This window comes from Megalops cyprinoides, chromosome 2 (assembly GCF_013368585.1).
Source record: "Megalops cyprinoides isolate fMegCyp1 chromosome 2, fMegCyp1.pri, whole genome shotgun sequence".
Taxonomy (NCBI): Eukaryota; Metazoa; Chordata; class Actinopteri; order Elopiformes; family Megalopidae; genus Megalops; species Megalops cyprinoides.
This window is the reverse complement of record NC_050584.1, coordinates 10,451,305-10,465,157: the sequence shown is the minus strand read 5'-3', so window position 1 is coordinate 10,465,157 and position 13,853 is coordinate 10,451,305. Positions and strand designations below refer to the sequence as shown.

At 40.5% G+C, this 13,853-nt stretch overlaps 1 protein-coding gene across 1 annotated transcript in view; it reads right to left on the bottom strand.

The window, feature by feature from the left end:
• LOC118773562 (band 4.1-like protein 3) overlaps positions 1-13,853 on the bottom strand; it is an 81,570-nt gene that overhangs the window by 42,841 nt on the left and 24,876 nt on the right. The window contains exon 2 of the mRNA XM_036522555.1: positions 2,887-3,074. Coding sequence (XP_036378448.1) covers positions 2,887-3,074 — 188 coding nt within the window. The remainder of the gene's footprint in view (positions 1-2,886; positions 3,075-13,853) is intronic.

The following is a 13,853-nucleotide window of genomic DNA, read 5'->3' as shown; positions in this document are numbered from 1 at the left end:
TATAAATTCAGATGCTTCCACAAAATACAGCATTTATCACATGTAACAGTGTCAGCGGAAGGCACAATTTTAACATAGCAGCACTCGTTGTTTCTTTCTATTCCGATTTCCTGTATCTTCATAAAAGTTTCTGATGTTTTTCCTTCATTTAGAAAGCCTAAACACAAAAATGCATAATGGATAATTCTCCACTAAGATATCTAGAGAGAGTATTTTATAGAAGAACAGTATTAGATTAAAAATTAATAATGCATTAGCAATTAAGTTTTATTTTGTGGTATCACATTACTGAGCTTTTCTTTTAACTGCTGACATTATGAGAATAGAGGCCATTTGTGTGGTATTTTTTCAAGGACAACCAGTTGAGACAAATTCACATTTAATTGTATAATTAAATTTTAATTTCAGAAAAGCTGTCATTATGTTCATAATCTATATATATATACACACACACACACACACACAATACATACAATACAAAACTTTGCCCTCCTTTACTGTGAAAATTACATTTGTAAATCACACTCCTTGCAAAACTGTTCTTTATCTTTGATACATGCAAGGCCATTCTAAAAATGCAATGAAAATACTGAGTGAATCTAATACAATTTATAAGCTGCTGCAGAATCAAGCGAGTCCCACAAGGATTTTGAAATTGGGGACTCATGATGTGGGTCATTACCTAAGGCCATGCTAACAATATCAGAAATATATGGTGCCACCCACAAGTCACTGTTGCTGGCCTAAAAAGTTACAAAGTATTCAGGTCCTCAGCTGTTTCTATCAATCTAGCCATCTATTTCTTTACATTGAATAAAACTGGGAAAAAATGACAGACTGCTTGATACCCACTTGCAACTCATAAGGCATGGGGTACAATTTTAGTGTGACATGACAAATTTCACCAAGAAATGTGTAGAACGTGTGATTCCCTTATAAACACAGTGGCAAGAGGTAATGGATTAGAAACGGAATGTATGCAGTAGCCATTGCTGCTTGGAATCGCATTTTAAATCACTTTTATCTGAGCAGTCTAGCTCTGAAGTGCGTTCTGAGGGTCTGGGGAGGACAGAAAGAAAGTAAGCGGAGACTCAACTAAAATATTAAGAAAGTTCAGCATTGAAGCAAAAAGTAAATGGATTTAATGGCGAAGCACAGCTGTCTGCGCAAGCATTAGAGGCTCCTATGAAGACTGTTACAAAACAGGCTTGTTGCAGGGGTGTTAGAAGATCATACGTGTCACTTCATCACTCAGGCATTAAAGAGGAGGAAGATGATGCGGCGATATTAAAGCAGGGCACCCTCAGGACAGGAAGTGGAGCTCTCCTGCTGTGCGGCTGGCTCCTTGCTTAGCAACATGTACGCTCAACTGTGGTGTGAGGAACAAAATACATGTCTGTGCTCAGCGTGTTCCAGTGTTCAAACAATTCCTTAGATGCACTATGAAGTCCTACTTCGTAAGCTGCTCTGAATAAAAGCCTCTGCTAAATGTCGAAATGGAAATGCTTTGGATTTCGGTGGAGTTACATTTACATTTATTCATTTGGTAGACTTACATAGGTTACAGTTCTTTACAATGTTATCCATTTATACAGCTGGATATTTACCGAGACAAGTACAGGTTAAGTACCTTGCCCAAGGTTACAACAGCAGTGTCCCAACGGGGATCGAACCGGCAACCTTTCGGTTAAGAGTCCTGCTCCTTAACTACTATGCTACACTGCCGCCCTGTGTTACCCTGATCATATGTTAGAATTTAACTCTTTCACTTAATCACCGTTTACTTAAGATATAAAAGAAAATAATGACTGAACAGGGATAGATTACCAATGGATCATTAAGTACTGTATGACTGGATTGCATTGAAAAATGTAGCAACAACATAAAATCCCAAATTCAGCCCAGCCCATTCCTTCATTGGACTATGCACAAACTACAAAATGGAACATGTTATACAACATGGGACCAATTAAACAAACAAAACAAAATTAATAACAGAAAAGTTAATTACTCAGGAAGCAAAAAAAAAATGGGGAATCCATTACCTCAATGGTCACAGACACATAACACTGAAAATGATATTTAGATACTTTCTTAGGAAAAGGGAATACGCTTACGCAATCAATCTGTCTGTGGCATGTGAATATAATGAAAGAGACTGATACATTTGCTGAAGTGAATCAATTATGTAGACACCTCTGGAGAAATCCATGTTACATGATGAAATGCTTTTCTGCATTTCAGTAAATTCACATTACGTTTGCCAAGCATACATTGAATACATTAACATCACAGGCAATTAACAATCTGGTCTGTGCATTGGATAATTCTAGAAATTACAATCTGGAATACTGGGTACATATATATATACGTATATATATATATATATATCTTCTACACATTCAAACATCTGTGTCTGATGTTTGTTACCAGTGTTTATTCTTTAGTATTACCCATTTTATATGTTTGAGTTGATTCATCAGGTGCTGCCAGCCCTTTAATTGCTTGGTATTTTAAGAGAAATTCCTTCTTGTAATTCAACTGAGACAGCACAGGTTTAAGAGCGGCCATTTGGAAAACAAAAGGGACCGGACTGTGAGGCAGTCAGTGTGGGAGAGAATGCCTTGGCATAGTTCCTGCTTTTTGTCACAAACCAGATTAAAGTGTGTGACAACAAAACATCAAAGGCAAGGTAACCCACATTCTGGGAAGCCCGACATCTGCAACACACTGCTTCTGTTTTTTTTTTCAGCCTCGGCGCAGCCTGCCTCTGCCAAGATAGCATCGCGAACATCTCAATAAAACCCGGCTGAAGACCCACCCGGGTGGACCGCAGCCAAGCCTGGAGATATCCGATGGGCGGACGTGACACGCCGCGTCTCTCACCTGGTCCTTTTTAGCGGGCGTGCTGTGAGCGGCGGCGGCTGGGAACTGCTCCCCGTCAGTCTGCAGGGGGGTGTGCAGGGGCGGGGCTGGCTGAGGGGGCGGGGCCTCAGCGGGCGGAGCTGCACTGGCCTGCCGCTGGTCCTGCTCCTTTGAGTCCGAGCCTGGTTCTGTCGTCATGGCAGATTGCACTACAGCAAACAACAGGAAAACATGTGTAGATTCCTTGTAACAGTAATACATTAGAATGTTTGCCTCATGGTTACTAGTATTCGCTAGTATTAGTGTATTAGTATTAGTGTATTAGTATTCATTCACAATTACAGGATACACTACAGTTACATGCATGGTTACTGACACTCATTTATTTATGCGCCCATACAGTGAAAATTAAGATCATCTTGATTAATGCAACGATGATGCGCACTCACAGAAATTCAGCTGGAGGATATCACTTCATATAGTCACTTTCATTTTATTTCTGACAGACTGCAAGGCTGTCACCGTGAGTGCAATCACGGGTTATTTGTCATTTTACCTACAAACAAAACAGCTGCATGAGGCAACTGCAATGCTAAGATGCACTTGATTAATAATTCAGCCTTGATTGGGACAAACAGATGCAGTGCTTCAAGGTAAATACAGGGGTGAGACCTTCTCTAAATGACATGAGCTCTTATGCACCCACAGAGATGAATCTCAAGTGCACCAAATCAAGCACCTTGTTGAGACCATACCTCTGATTCAACCAACTGTGTACTTCCCATAAAGTGTCAGAACGATGAAGACTGACTGAAGCTAGAAAGTTTTGTGTTACTCTAACGATAAATGGTTAAATTCTGGCCAAGCGTGCAAAAGCAACATGTAAATGTTACAGAAGAAAATATTCTGCAATGCTACTGCTACTGTAAAATTAACATGTCCGCAATGAAAAACTAAATGCACAACGATGATTTTGTCTCCATCTGAGCGATATGAAATTTCAGGGCTGACTAAGTGACAAATGTTTCATTATAACCTCGTTATAACCTTAGGCGTTTAAGCCCAAAGATTTATCCAGCCCTAATCTATTTTCAGTGGTGCATTTAGAACTGAGGAGCGGAAAAAGAAGGCACTTCTAAGTGTATCACCGCGACAAAGAGGAGAAAAAAAGAAACATTTCCACATGCAAAAGCCTTTATGCAATCCTAATCTGTATTCGCCAGCAGTGTGCTCGGCCTGTCTCACTGGGACAACTTCTGCAGGAGGGTTGAAGTCAGACAAACGCAAAGTCCTCTGGTACACTTGACCACAGCCAACAGCTATTTTTCCCCATTGCAAGTCATACAGCACATGACAGCACAGTGGGTGCTAATTGGAGGATAGGCACTACTCTGTTGAAGTCATCCAAGCAACTAGCATGCAGCTGAAAAATTGAAGGTTGCCTTAGACAAGGGGAGCCTGACTGCACTACCCACTGCTATCCCCGGTGGAACTTGTGAGTTTGTAGGTTACCACTCATCATCGGTTCATGACGTGACTGGGACCAAACCAATGAGGGGTTTGTCAAGACGATGACATTTCTCCTCACTCTGGAAATTGGACAGAGTCAGACACACATTTGGGTGTCCGCGCATACGCGTGCTTTCCCACGTAGACAGTGCAAACTGACACAGATTCAAAGAGGGAAAAGATGCTATCATAAAGCTTTATCTTGCAGAAATAAATTGAATTTAAACATCTTTAGAGATGGAAAAAAAACAGGGAGTCTTCCTGTGTTGACTCTGAACACAAAAAAAAGAATGAGCACACTGTCACTTTCATTACAGGGAAACTATTTCCCAAGAAGGCCAATGCAAACATTTCTATCTCAAGTGGTTCTCCATCGGCTAACTGCAGATACAATACAGATGTTGATACACCTTTTTAAGAAGAGAAATCATTTAAGTTGTTCTATTAAATTTATTTTCCAAATAAAATGCAATTAAGTAGTCCAAACATGTTTTTTTTTTTTTACAATGGGGAAACTGTGGGGAAACTATGGTAACACAAGAGCCACCTGCATAAGGCAGAGGAGTCTGTTCAACTTTGCCCCTAATATTTAGAGAAATTTCATTAGTGTAGTGTGGCAGCCTAGGACATCTGGACTTTATGCCGGGAAGCTGGTCACTGCTGCTGATGGCCTCTCACTCACTCCCCCTATTTTTAGTCCAGTGTTTACACTGAGGTGTACGAGCTCAGAGTGGAATCTCCTTCTCCAGCTCACCATGGTGTGGTTCCAAGATTACACACCAACGGGCAAGCAGCAGCCAAAGCGCGAAGACGGCAAAAATACACACAAACCCACAGGCAGGGCGGTTGGGGTATTAAGCTCGCTGCAAGTTTTCAGAAATTTTGTTCATTTTGAGTTTCCTTCAAATACAAAAAATGATTTTCGGTGGTTTATTTGTACCAAAAATCATGATCTAGCAGCCGATTTCACTCTGCTTAGCAATGATATCGTTTTTGCTTGGCATACTGATTTTGTAATTTTGAGGAAAATGACATCTCTATTTCCTCTCTAGTACTGTTAATCAGCGGTAACATTTACAAATTACATAATGTGGACAACATAGCCATAATTTCCCACATAAATTCTGCACTAATTCAGCCCTCGGAGAAATATCCCATAGATCAATGGAAATCATATTATTCTGGCTAATTCTGAAGTAAATTGGACTTTCTCACAGGTTCCATCTGACGAGCAAATGTAGCTTGCATTTATTAGACAGGGGAACTTCAGATTAAAAAAAATAAATCATAAGAAGCTACGAATTGTCACAAATAATTTATTTTATAAATATATAAGAATTTCTATTTCTGATTTGAGAGGAAGTGAGGACCCCTTTGAGACCTTGCTGGTATTTATTTCTTCAGGTCCTTGCTGTTGCAAAGCAAGAAGGCCTGGCAAGAGAGAGTGCATCGTGCACTGGCCTAGACCTGAGCGCAGTTACGCGTCCCATCAGAAAGGGTGTGTAAACATGCAACCAAGGTGCTTTACTGTTTCCGTTTTAAATCAATATTCAGAAATGTGTTGCCTTTTCTTTTTATTTTATTCCCGTGGGTTACCATGTCTAAATGAAAGTGGATACAGACAGTGGATAGAGAAGACCCGATCACTCTTCACTGAATGCTATTTCCAGAGCACATTAGCAAACCCCACAGTATTGCTCTCATACTAGATGACAACATAAACAGTAGTGCATATGCGAAAAAGGTGGCACTGACATGACAAAGAAATATTTGGAAACTCAAGTATATACCCAAGGAAATTGTTTCACATCATACAACCCACACACCCACTGATTGGAAGTTAATATGTTCCATACACTCATAACCTAGAGTGATCTACGTACCAGACGTTACATTTACCCGCACGATACCGCTGACAGGAATATTTTAATCCAACAGACTCATAGTGACGTGAGCTATCATTAAAAAAAGGCTGGAACAGAATAGCAGCGTAGAGCAGAGGCCTGTAGAAGCTGCTCTCAGTTTAATCTAATCGCATCTAATGTAGGTCACACTGCACTGCAGGCTCTAAAGCAGAGCAAAACAACGCACCAGATCTTTCCCCCTGCCTTTTCAACCACAAAGATGAGGGATGTCTGCCACATCAGAGACGGAGACCAGGTTATGCAGGTTATGACGCAGCCAATAACTGTCTCGAAAATCCCTCTAATTTAAATCTCATTCAAACGCTTCCTGAAAAACAAACACGCAGCAGAACTTTGCCATTGTGGCTTAAATATAGATTTTATTAATTTTCCGTGTAATAAAATGCTTTAGTTATGTGTCTTATTACAGCATCCAAAATAAACAATATATTTGCTCATATGACCCTCCCATAAATATCTCATAAGTGAAAATACAGTGACTTGAAGACTTGAATCCATTGGCAACTATTCTTAATTAACAATGTTAATTAATTAACAAACAATGTTGTTTGTTTCACACTTCAAGGTTATGGAGTATAGACGACTAAAAACATCCCTGAAAATACTTATACTTACCTCATTCCAAAGGAACCCCAATCTTCTGTACAGTTTCAACCAAAGATGGTCAGACCATCTATTTCAAGCCTGCAGCATCTGGCAATCATGCACACTATCTTTCCTCCTCTAAGCATAGCCTGTTTCTGCTTTGACTCCTTCTCCTGACTGAATCTGTGGCACAAGTCAGTCGAACAATAAATACGCTCACTGAAGGCTGGAGTTAGTGGTTTTCTGCACAGGAGAAAGGGCAGTAACTGATGAATGCCAGAAATATCTGCAGTAGTGGGTCATCAGTCAGAATCAACACCCAGGCAGTGGGTTTGGTTTCTTTTGAAATGCAGCCTCCCAAGGCTCCCCTGAATCAACTAAGCATTATCCATGTGTGGGAGAGCCGATGACAGAATGACAGAGATCATAACGTTGAGAGAAATGAGTTTTATGTCACCCGTAAAGGCTGAAGTATCAACGTTACCGAGGATCATCACTTGGCGGATCTGACGGATGAGATCAAATTAGAGAGGGTAATTTAGACATACGCCCATCGACAGCAAAGAACAACTATACTGCGTCTCCTTTTGACCGTGACAAATGTTTACTGGCTTTCTCATTACTCCATCAAGCAATTAAAGACTCAACAGTGTAGTGGCCAGGCTATGGACTGTGCCATGCTGTTCAGAGAGGGAAAAAAAAAACAACAAAAAACTGTGTCTTCACAAAGCAGATGGCTCTTAAAATTCATGCCAGTGTAAACCATGTGTACGTTCTAAAATTCCTACCATCCACGCTTTCTTAGTCAGACTTTTCTCAAGATAGACGCTTGTGAAACAGACAAGTAGGAGCCTGAAGCAATCCTGGTTTGTTGGAACTTATTATTCTTCTTTAAACAGTCAAATGTAGTCCTCCTGTACACCGCCACAGCTACGGCTAAGTGCTGGATTCACAGCCATGATCAAATAATTGGAAAGCAAACAGATCAGCTCTTTGTCAGGCTTAGTTATCTCTTCTGTGATTGGTTATTTAGTCTCTGGAGGTATTTTTTCCCTGCGACGGCTTTGCCACACCATAGAGATCAAATGTGGCTGAGGGGAAGCAACACATGAGACATAATTGGCAAAACACAGACAGAGATAGAGAGAGAGAGAGAGAGACAGAGAGGCAGAGAGAGAGAGAGAGAGAGAGAGAGAGAGAGAGCCAGAGAGAGAGAGAGAGAGAGAGAGAGAGAGGCAGAGAGAGAGAGAGAGAGAGATAGAGAGAGAGAGGCAGAGAGAGAGAGAGAGAGAGGCAGAGCAAGGGAGAGGACACAGAGAGCGAAAGGTCTACAGCATCCCGAAGCAGAGGACAAACCCTCAAATCAAATTTTTGGCATGACATCAAACAGTACAAACTGCAAGGTGACAGTTGTTTTTCCCCTTCTTGTTTTGACATTCCTTTTCCGTGAAGGCCCAAAAAGAATATGCAGCGTGCTGCAGTATTCAGCGATTTGGAGAGCGCAATGGTGCAAACCATCATTTGCAAGGCAGCAGGAGACACTTCTAAGACAAAAAAACTTGCACACCTCTGTTCCCAATTCAAAAGCAGACAGAATAAGATAATATTCTCACTTTTTCTCTGTAAATGGAACAATCATGGACTCCATTATAAGCTGCATTCACCTACTGTTGCTTGCAAAACAATTGCACTGTGATGCTCAGACACTTTCTGAATGTTAATATGACAGTTTGTGTCTTTACGTGATGTGATTGTTTGTGCCAGCTTGTTAATGTCACTGAGCAAAATTTTGTGACCGCAATATGGAGTGTGTCTGTGATATTGATTCGTCCTGTTTTTACATATTGCAAGCCCAAACACAAATGGCAATGCTATCAACAGCTGCTAAATGAAACAACACTTGAACAGCCTACACAAGAAACTATCACATTTCAAAACACCCTAGTCCTACACGCCCTCAGTGTAAACATATTGTACAGACAGTACTAAATCAACAGCAACATCATTAGTGCATTAGTGAAAGTGCGTTACATGGTTTCCTCAAAGGGCTTGTAAAATGCCAAAAAATTCAATTTCTTGATGAATTATTCTGTTCAAGCTTGATTCAAGCTGAAATTCTTTACAGCACAAATTGAATTTCAAAGCCAATATATATGATCAGGTACACACTGTCAGCATGGAGCCCCTGCGGTTCTTGTTTGACCATCACAGAAAACACTGTTAATTCAAAATTCTTGCAGATTTCAGATTTGCTACAACTGCTACAGGCCACAGGCACTGTTACTTTAGTCTCCCTCTGCTTTAAGCAATTACCCTACTTTTTCCTCCCTCAGTGTCTCTCTCTCTCTCTCTCCTCCAGCTAATAGCATCGATAGAGTCAGACAGTCGCTTGTCTCTGGACATGAGTTTTATCTACACCCAGCTGCTGTGAACAATGTGCATGTGGGAAATAATGTATCATCAGGCTACATTAAAAGACAAACGCCCTGCTCTCTGCTGAAGAAAAGCGGAATAGCGCAGCAGAAGAGAAATTTTGGATGTGAGATGTGTATGCTGAGGCCAGCTACTGTAGCTCGTAAATGTAAAATGTCACTGGCTTTCAAGCCACCGTAATCCTGAAATAAAAAAAATGTCTACGTCAGCTTCAAGGTCTTCGCTTCAACAGACGGTGGACAACAGCTGATTAAGAAGTTGCCACGACGCTGAGAGAAAACAACAAAGGGGAGATCCCTTCCGCGCGCTCGCAGGGTTGTAATGGGAGTTATAATCAGCAACAAGCCTGCGTTACCTTCTTAGGGGGCGCAAACTGCATGGCTAAAGGACAAGCCCTGATAGCGAGACATGAGCAGGCAAGAGTCGCAGCAGCACCACCAGTGGTCAGGTGCACTCCATCCTGTCATGTGGGATTTTGGCGCATTAACTTGGCTCCACATCAGGCTTGAAAAAATAGCTTTTTCCTTATCTTTTAAAAAAAGTTTTACTGCTGAAATATTGATAGGCATCTGTTACTTTTAGGGTTTCCCATCTCTCATCCATGTCAAATGACTCACCAAAGCAATTCTAAATATCACTGTAAACTTTCCTATCACACCTTCTCAGATGTATAACGGTTAACTTAAGCGTGATCCTCAGGCTATAGTCCAAGTTTAATACACAAGCTAGTACACCTGATGTAAAATGAATGGGTCCTGAAATATGGAATTGACTGAATTAGACAAAACCGTGAGTCAACCATTAAAATGTTTGCGATGCATGCTGAGGAAAGATCAAAACTCTCGAAATGAATGGATTTTTCTTGAACAACCTAGCAACCTCTAATTTCAACAATCATTATACTCTGTCAAATGGGTTGGCTATGACGAGCCCATTTACAGTGCATCATTAATTAAAAATGGTGGAAACTTTCTGTTTTCAAACCATTGCATTTGGTTCTAATAAAAAGCTCACCGAAACCAAAATCGAATTTTAACTAGTCTAAAAAATGAATATACCGTGCAGCTTGATGATCTGATTTGTGGTCACACAATTCTACCCACAAACAATACAGCTCATCAAACTGTGACTAAATACTCAAACCAGATTATGAAAAGGAAGTCAAGATCACAAAGACAACATTTCCTTGATTACTGTGAATGCATGTGATAGTTTACACAGAAACAAAGAGTACGCTTTAAAAAACGGTTTGTAAACCGGTACTTTACAGACCGTTTCATGCATAGGAGCAATATCTTTGTACAATGGTGGGCAAACTGTTGAGGCAAATTTGGAGTGTACCCACTTACACCACACTGTCCAGTAATCTGCCGTTACTATGGCAGCCCTAAAAAGAGACAATAACAAGCAGCAGGAGCAATAGTCAAAAACCTGCTTTAGGCGGTGTGGTGGACTTCTGCAGAACAAGCCTCCATTAATATTGCAAGTACGCAGACATCACCGACAAGAAAAATGATGTTTACAGTCATTTCACCCACGCATTAGAACATTTTGAGAAAACTTATTTCCATTATGAAATGATAATGTTTGTTATTAGATATGACTCAAGATGCATGAAAATGCATACCTAATAAACCCATCCTTATCTCAAAATGACATGTTTTTTTCAATGTTTTCTAAATTATATGGAGGATTTATAAGAGCAGCTGAAAAAAGGAAAACAACTTAGAACACATTCCTTTCAGTCTTTATAAGGATGGTAATGTGCCACTGCAAAAAAAGCTGTGGAAACAATCAGATTGTTATTGGAATCCTGAGAGAACCCAGACAATTCTCAAATATAGTTATACTGATTTGTAAAGCTGGCACATTAAAATCAGTGCTGAAAATACCTATTCTTAAATAAATAAGAACAACCAAAACATTGATCAGCCCCATTTTACACTTCTATGCAGAGGAGCATCTGTGCAAGTTTTCCTTGCTATGTCTATGCACTGCAGAAAACCCCAGAGTCACATTTTAGCTGACACATTGCGTCCCCTCTGGGTCAGGCCATCCAGCTGCCATTCACTGCTGTGTGGCAGACAGCGTTTAAAAGCAAGACCACTACAATCTCACTGATGCCTCCAGTAGCCTGTATGACCTCAATCAGGGCCTCGCCTTCCGTTTCAGGGTCATGGGGGCTGGTTGGGGGGGGGGGGGGGGTGCTTCTGGGGAGCTCCCCCCAATTTCTCCCCCCTTCCCCCCACAGTCACATCATTACCTTTCGGCAACTCTCACCTGTTTCATCCTAATCGTCCCTCTCACCCTTCTCTGCTATTATCCCAGACAGCCATGCTGGACAGGAAGCATCCACTGGTGTGTGTGCCAATTACCTAGTCCATGGCAGCAGATGAGGCTCCTTAAACTAACCCTTCTAATGAACCTATGTGGAGCAGCTGCAAGAGAGACACTACAGCGGTTTCTCTCGGGAAAAGAAAAAGGAGGAATAAAGCCAGCTATAACAATGCGCTTTCTGCCGTACTCAGGAGAAAGCAGAAGGGCCACACGCTGCCCACAGCGGAGACTTCCTCCTTTTCATTTTGTCCCACACCACCCAACTTCTTAGCGTATGCAGTGGCACCAGCACGATAACATAACACCCACCGCAGTGTATGTTTTACTCTGTAATTCAGACTTTCTGCTGCTCTCAGAACTCCACTTCCCAAAAGACAATATGAATAATGCAGGACCTCTGCAAAATTCCACCTGTCACCACTGGCTTTGATGGAAGAGATGCAACGGTACAGTATGCTGTAATCCATGGATGTGGCATAACAAAGACTGTACTGTACTGAAACTGAGCCACAGTCAGGCTAGACTGAAGACTGGTGACGACAAAACAAATATTCACGATGATCCACAACAGTTTTAATACTACTTACCTAAATACTACTATCATTAATTCTACTATCTAAAAATAGCTCATGAAAATACCACTGGTGCACAGTTCTCTAATTTATCCAAGGCATAAAACAAACAGATATTCTCTATCCGAGAAAATTAAATTAATATTAAATTAAAAATTAAAAATTAAAATTAAATTAATACACATAGAATGAAAGGGACTAATTCAGGTAATTTGATTTTTTTTAATAGAAGTCATTAAAAATGAATGTTTCAGTTTCAACTTCTGGCTAAAATATAGCAATACCAATTGTTCTGATTGCGTAGCCCCCCCCCCCCCCCTTTATTTTCTCCTATTTAAACAGGACTACTGTGAGCTACTATTTAAAGAGTTCTCCTTTCAATCCCAGACTACAGGCGACCTTGCACAATAAGCGTAGACTCCTCGTCTTCTCAGACTGTTGTGCTGGTTAGCTAGGACATCTATTTGGACCCCTCAGCCTCCAGGCATCAGAGAACATAACAGCCATCTGGCCCACTAATCTACAGGACTCTTTGTTCAGGATGACTTTAAAAATCTGACTTTTGCTCCACGCCAAACTTAATAACGTGAGTCCAGCTTACTTTTAGTGGTTTCTTCTAGTTACCTCTGCATTTGATTGCATAAATGAGAAAAGGGCTTTCAACTCTATCTTTACTAATGTACTTGAGTGCTTCTACCATTTGTCTTCTGCATGGACACCGAAAATAGAGGCACATCCTTCATAACGATTTTACCGAATTATGTGGTGAAGAAGAAGCAGTTTCATGAAAAGGGCAGCTAAAAAAAGGTGACACTCCCCACGTCAATCCTCGATCCACCTGGAGAGTGACATTCAAATGACATTTTCTGCAAATGTGACTGAAGTGAATATTCAACAATTTTAGATAACTTCTACAGTATTCACAAATAAAATGTTATGTCTACAGTAACACTCTGTGGCAAATCAAGCCATCCTTTACCCAAAACTAACCCTGTTCTAGTCAAAAGTAATCCTTCCATGATTCAAGTAGAGGACAAATCTCCCAAACAAAGATAAAACTATTACTGTTGTGTTACACATAAAACAATGAGGTATGAGCATAAATGACTAAAGTTTAACCTGACTGAAATGCTGCTCATATTGCTTAACAAAGCATGGAAGTTTATATGAGACTTTTGTCATTTGCTGTTAAAGTCAGCAATACTGACCAAAAAGCCCCACCTCTTGCATTAGTAAAGGATATCACCCAACATTAACACAGAATTACCATTAAAATCAACAGAAAAAGTCATTACCTGGTGTCCCTACTTGTAGATTTTCTAGAGGATTGATCATTTGAAATGACACTAGAGAACAATTTATTTAAATGTAAAGAGCATCTTTCTGTTCACTTGAAAGATAATGGCTAGCTGTGCTGTGTTAGTTTACTTGCAAAAATAACACTTGGTGGCATATTTGAGACATATATGTGTCAGGTAAGGCTGAGCAACAAAAAGCCATGCTCAAGCTGCGTACTGTGACTACACTGAGCATGACTTGGTGTGACCGTATATCTAAAGTAATGACCAACAGTTTTCACACTTCTATAGTCTATGCCTGATTAAATGCCATATGAACAAGTGAGCTG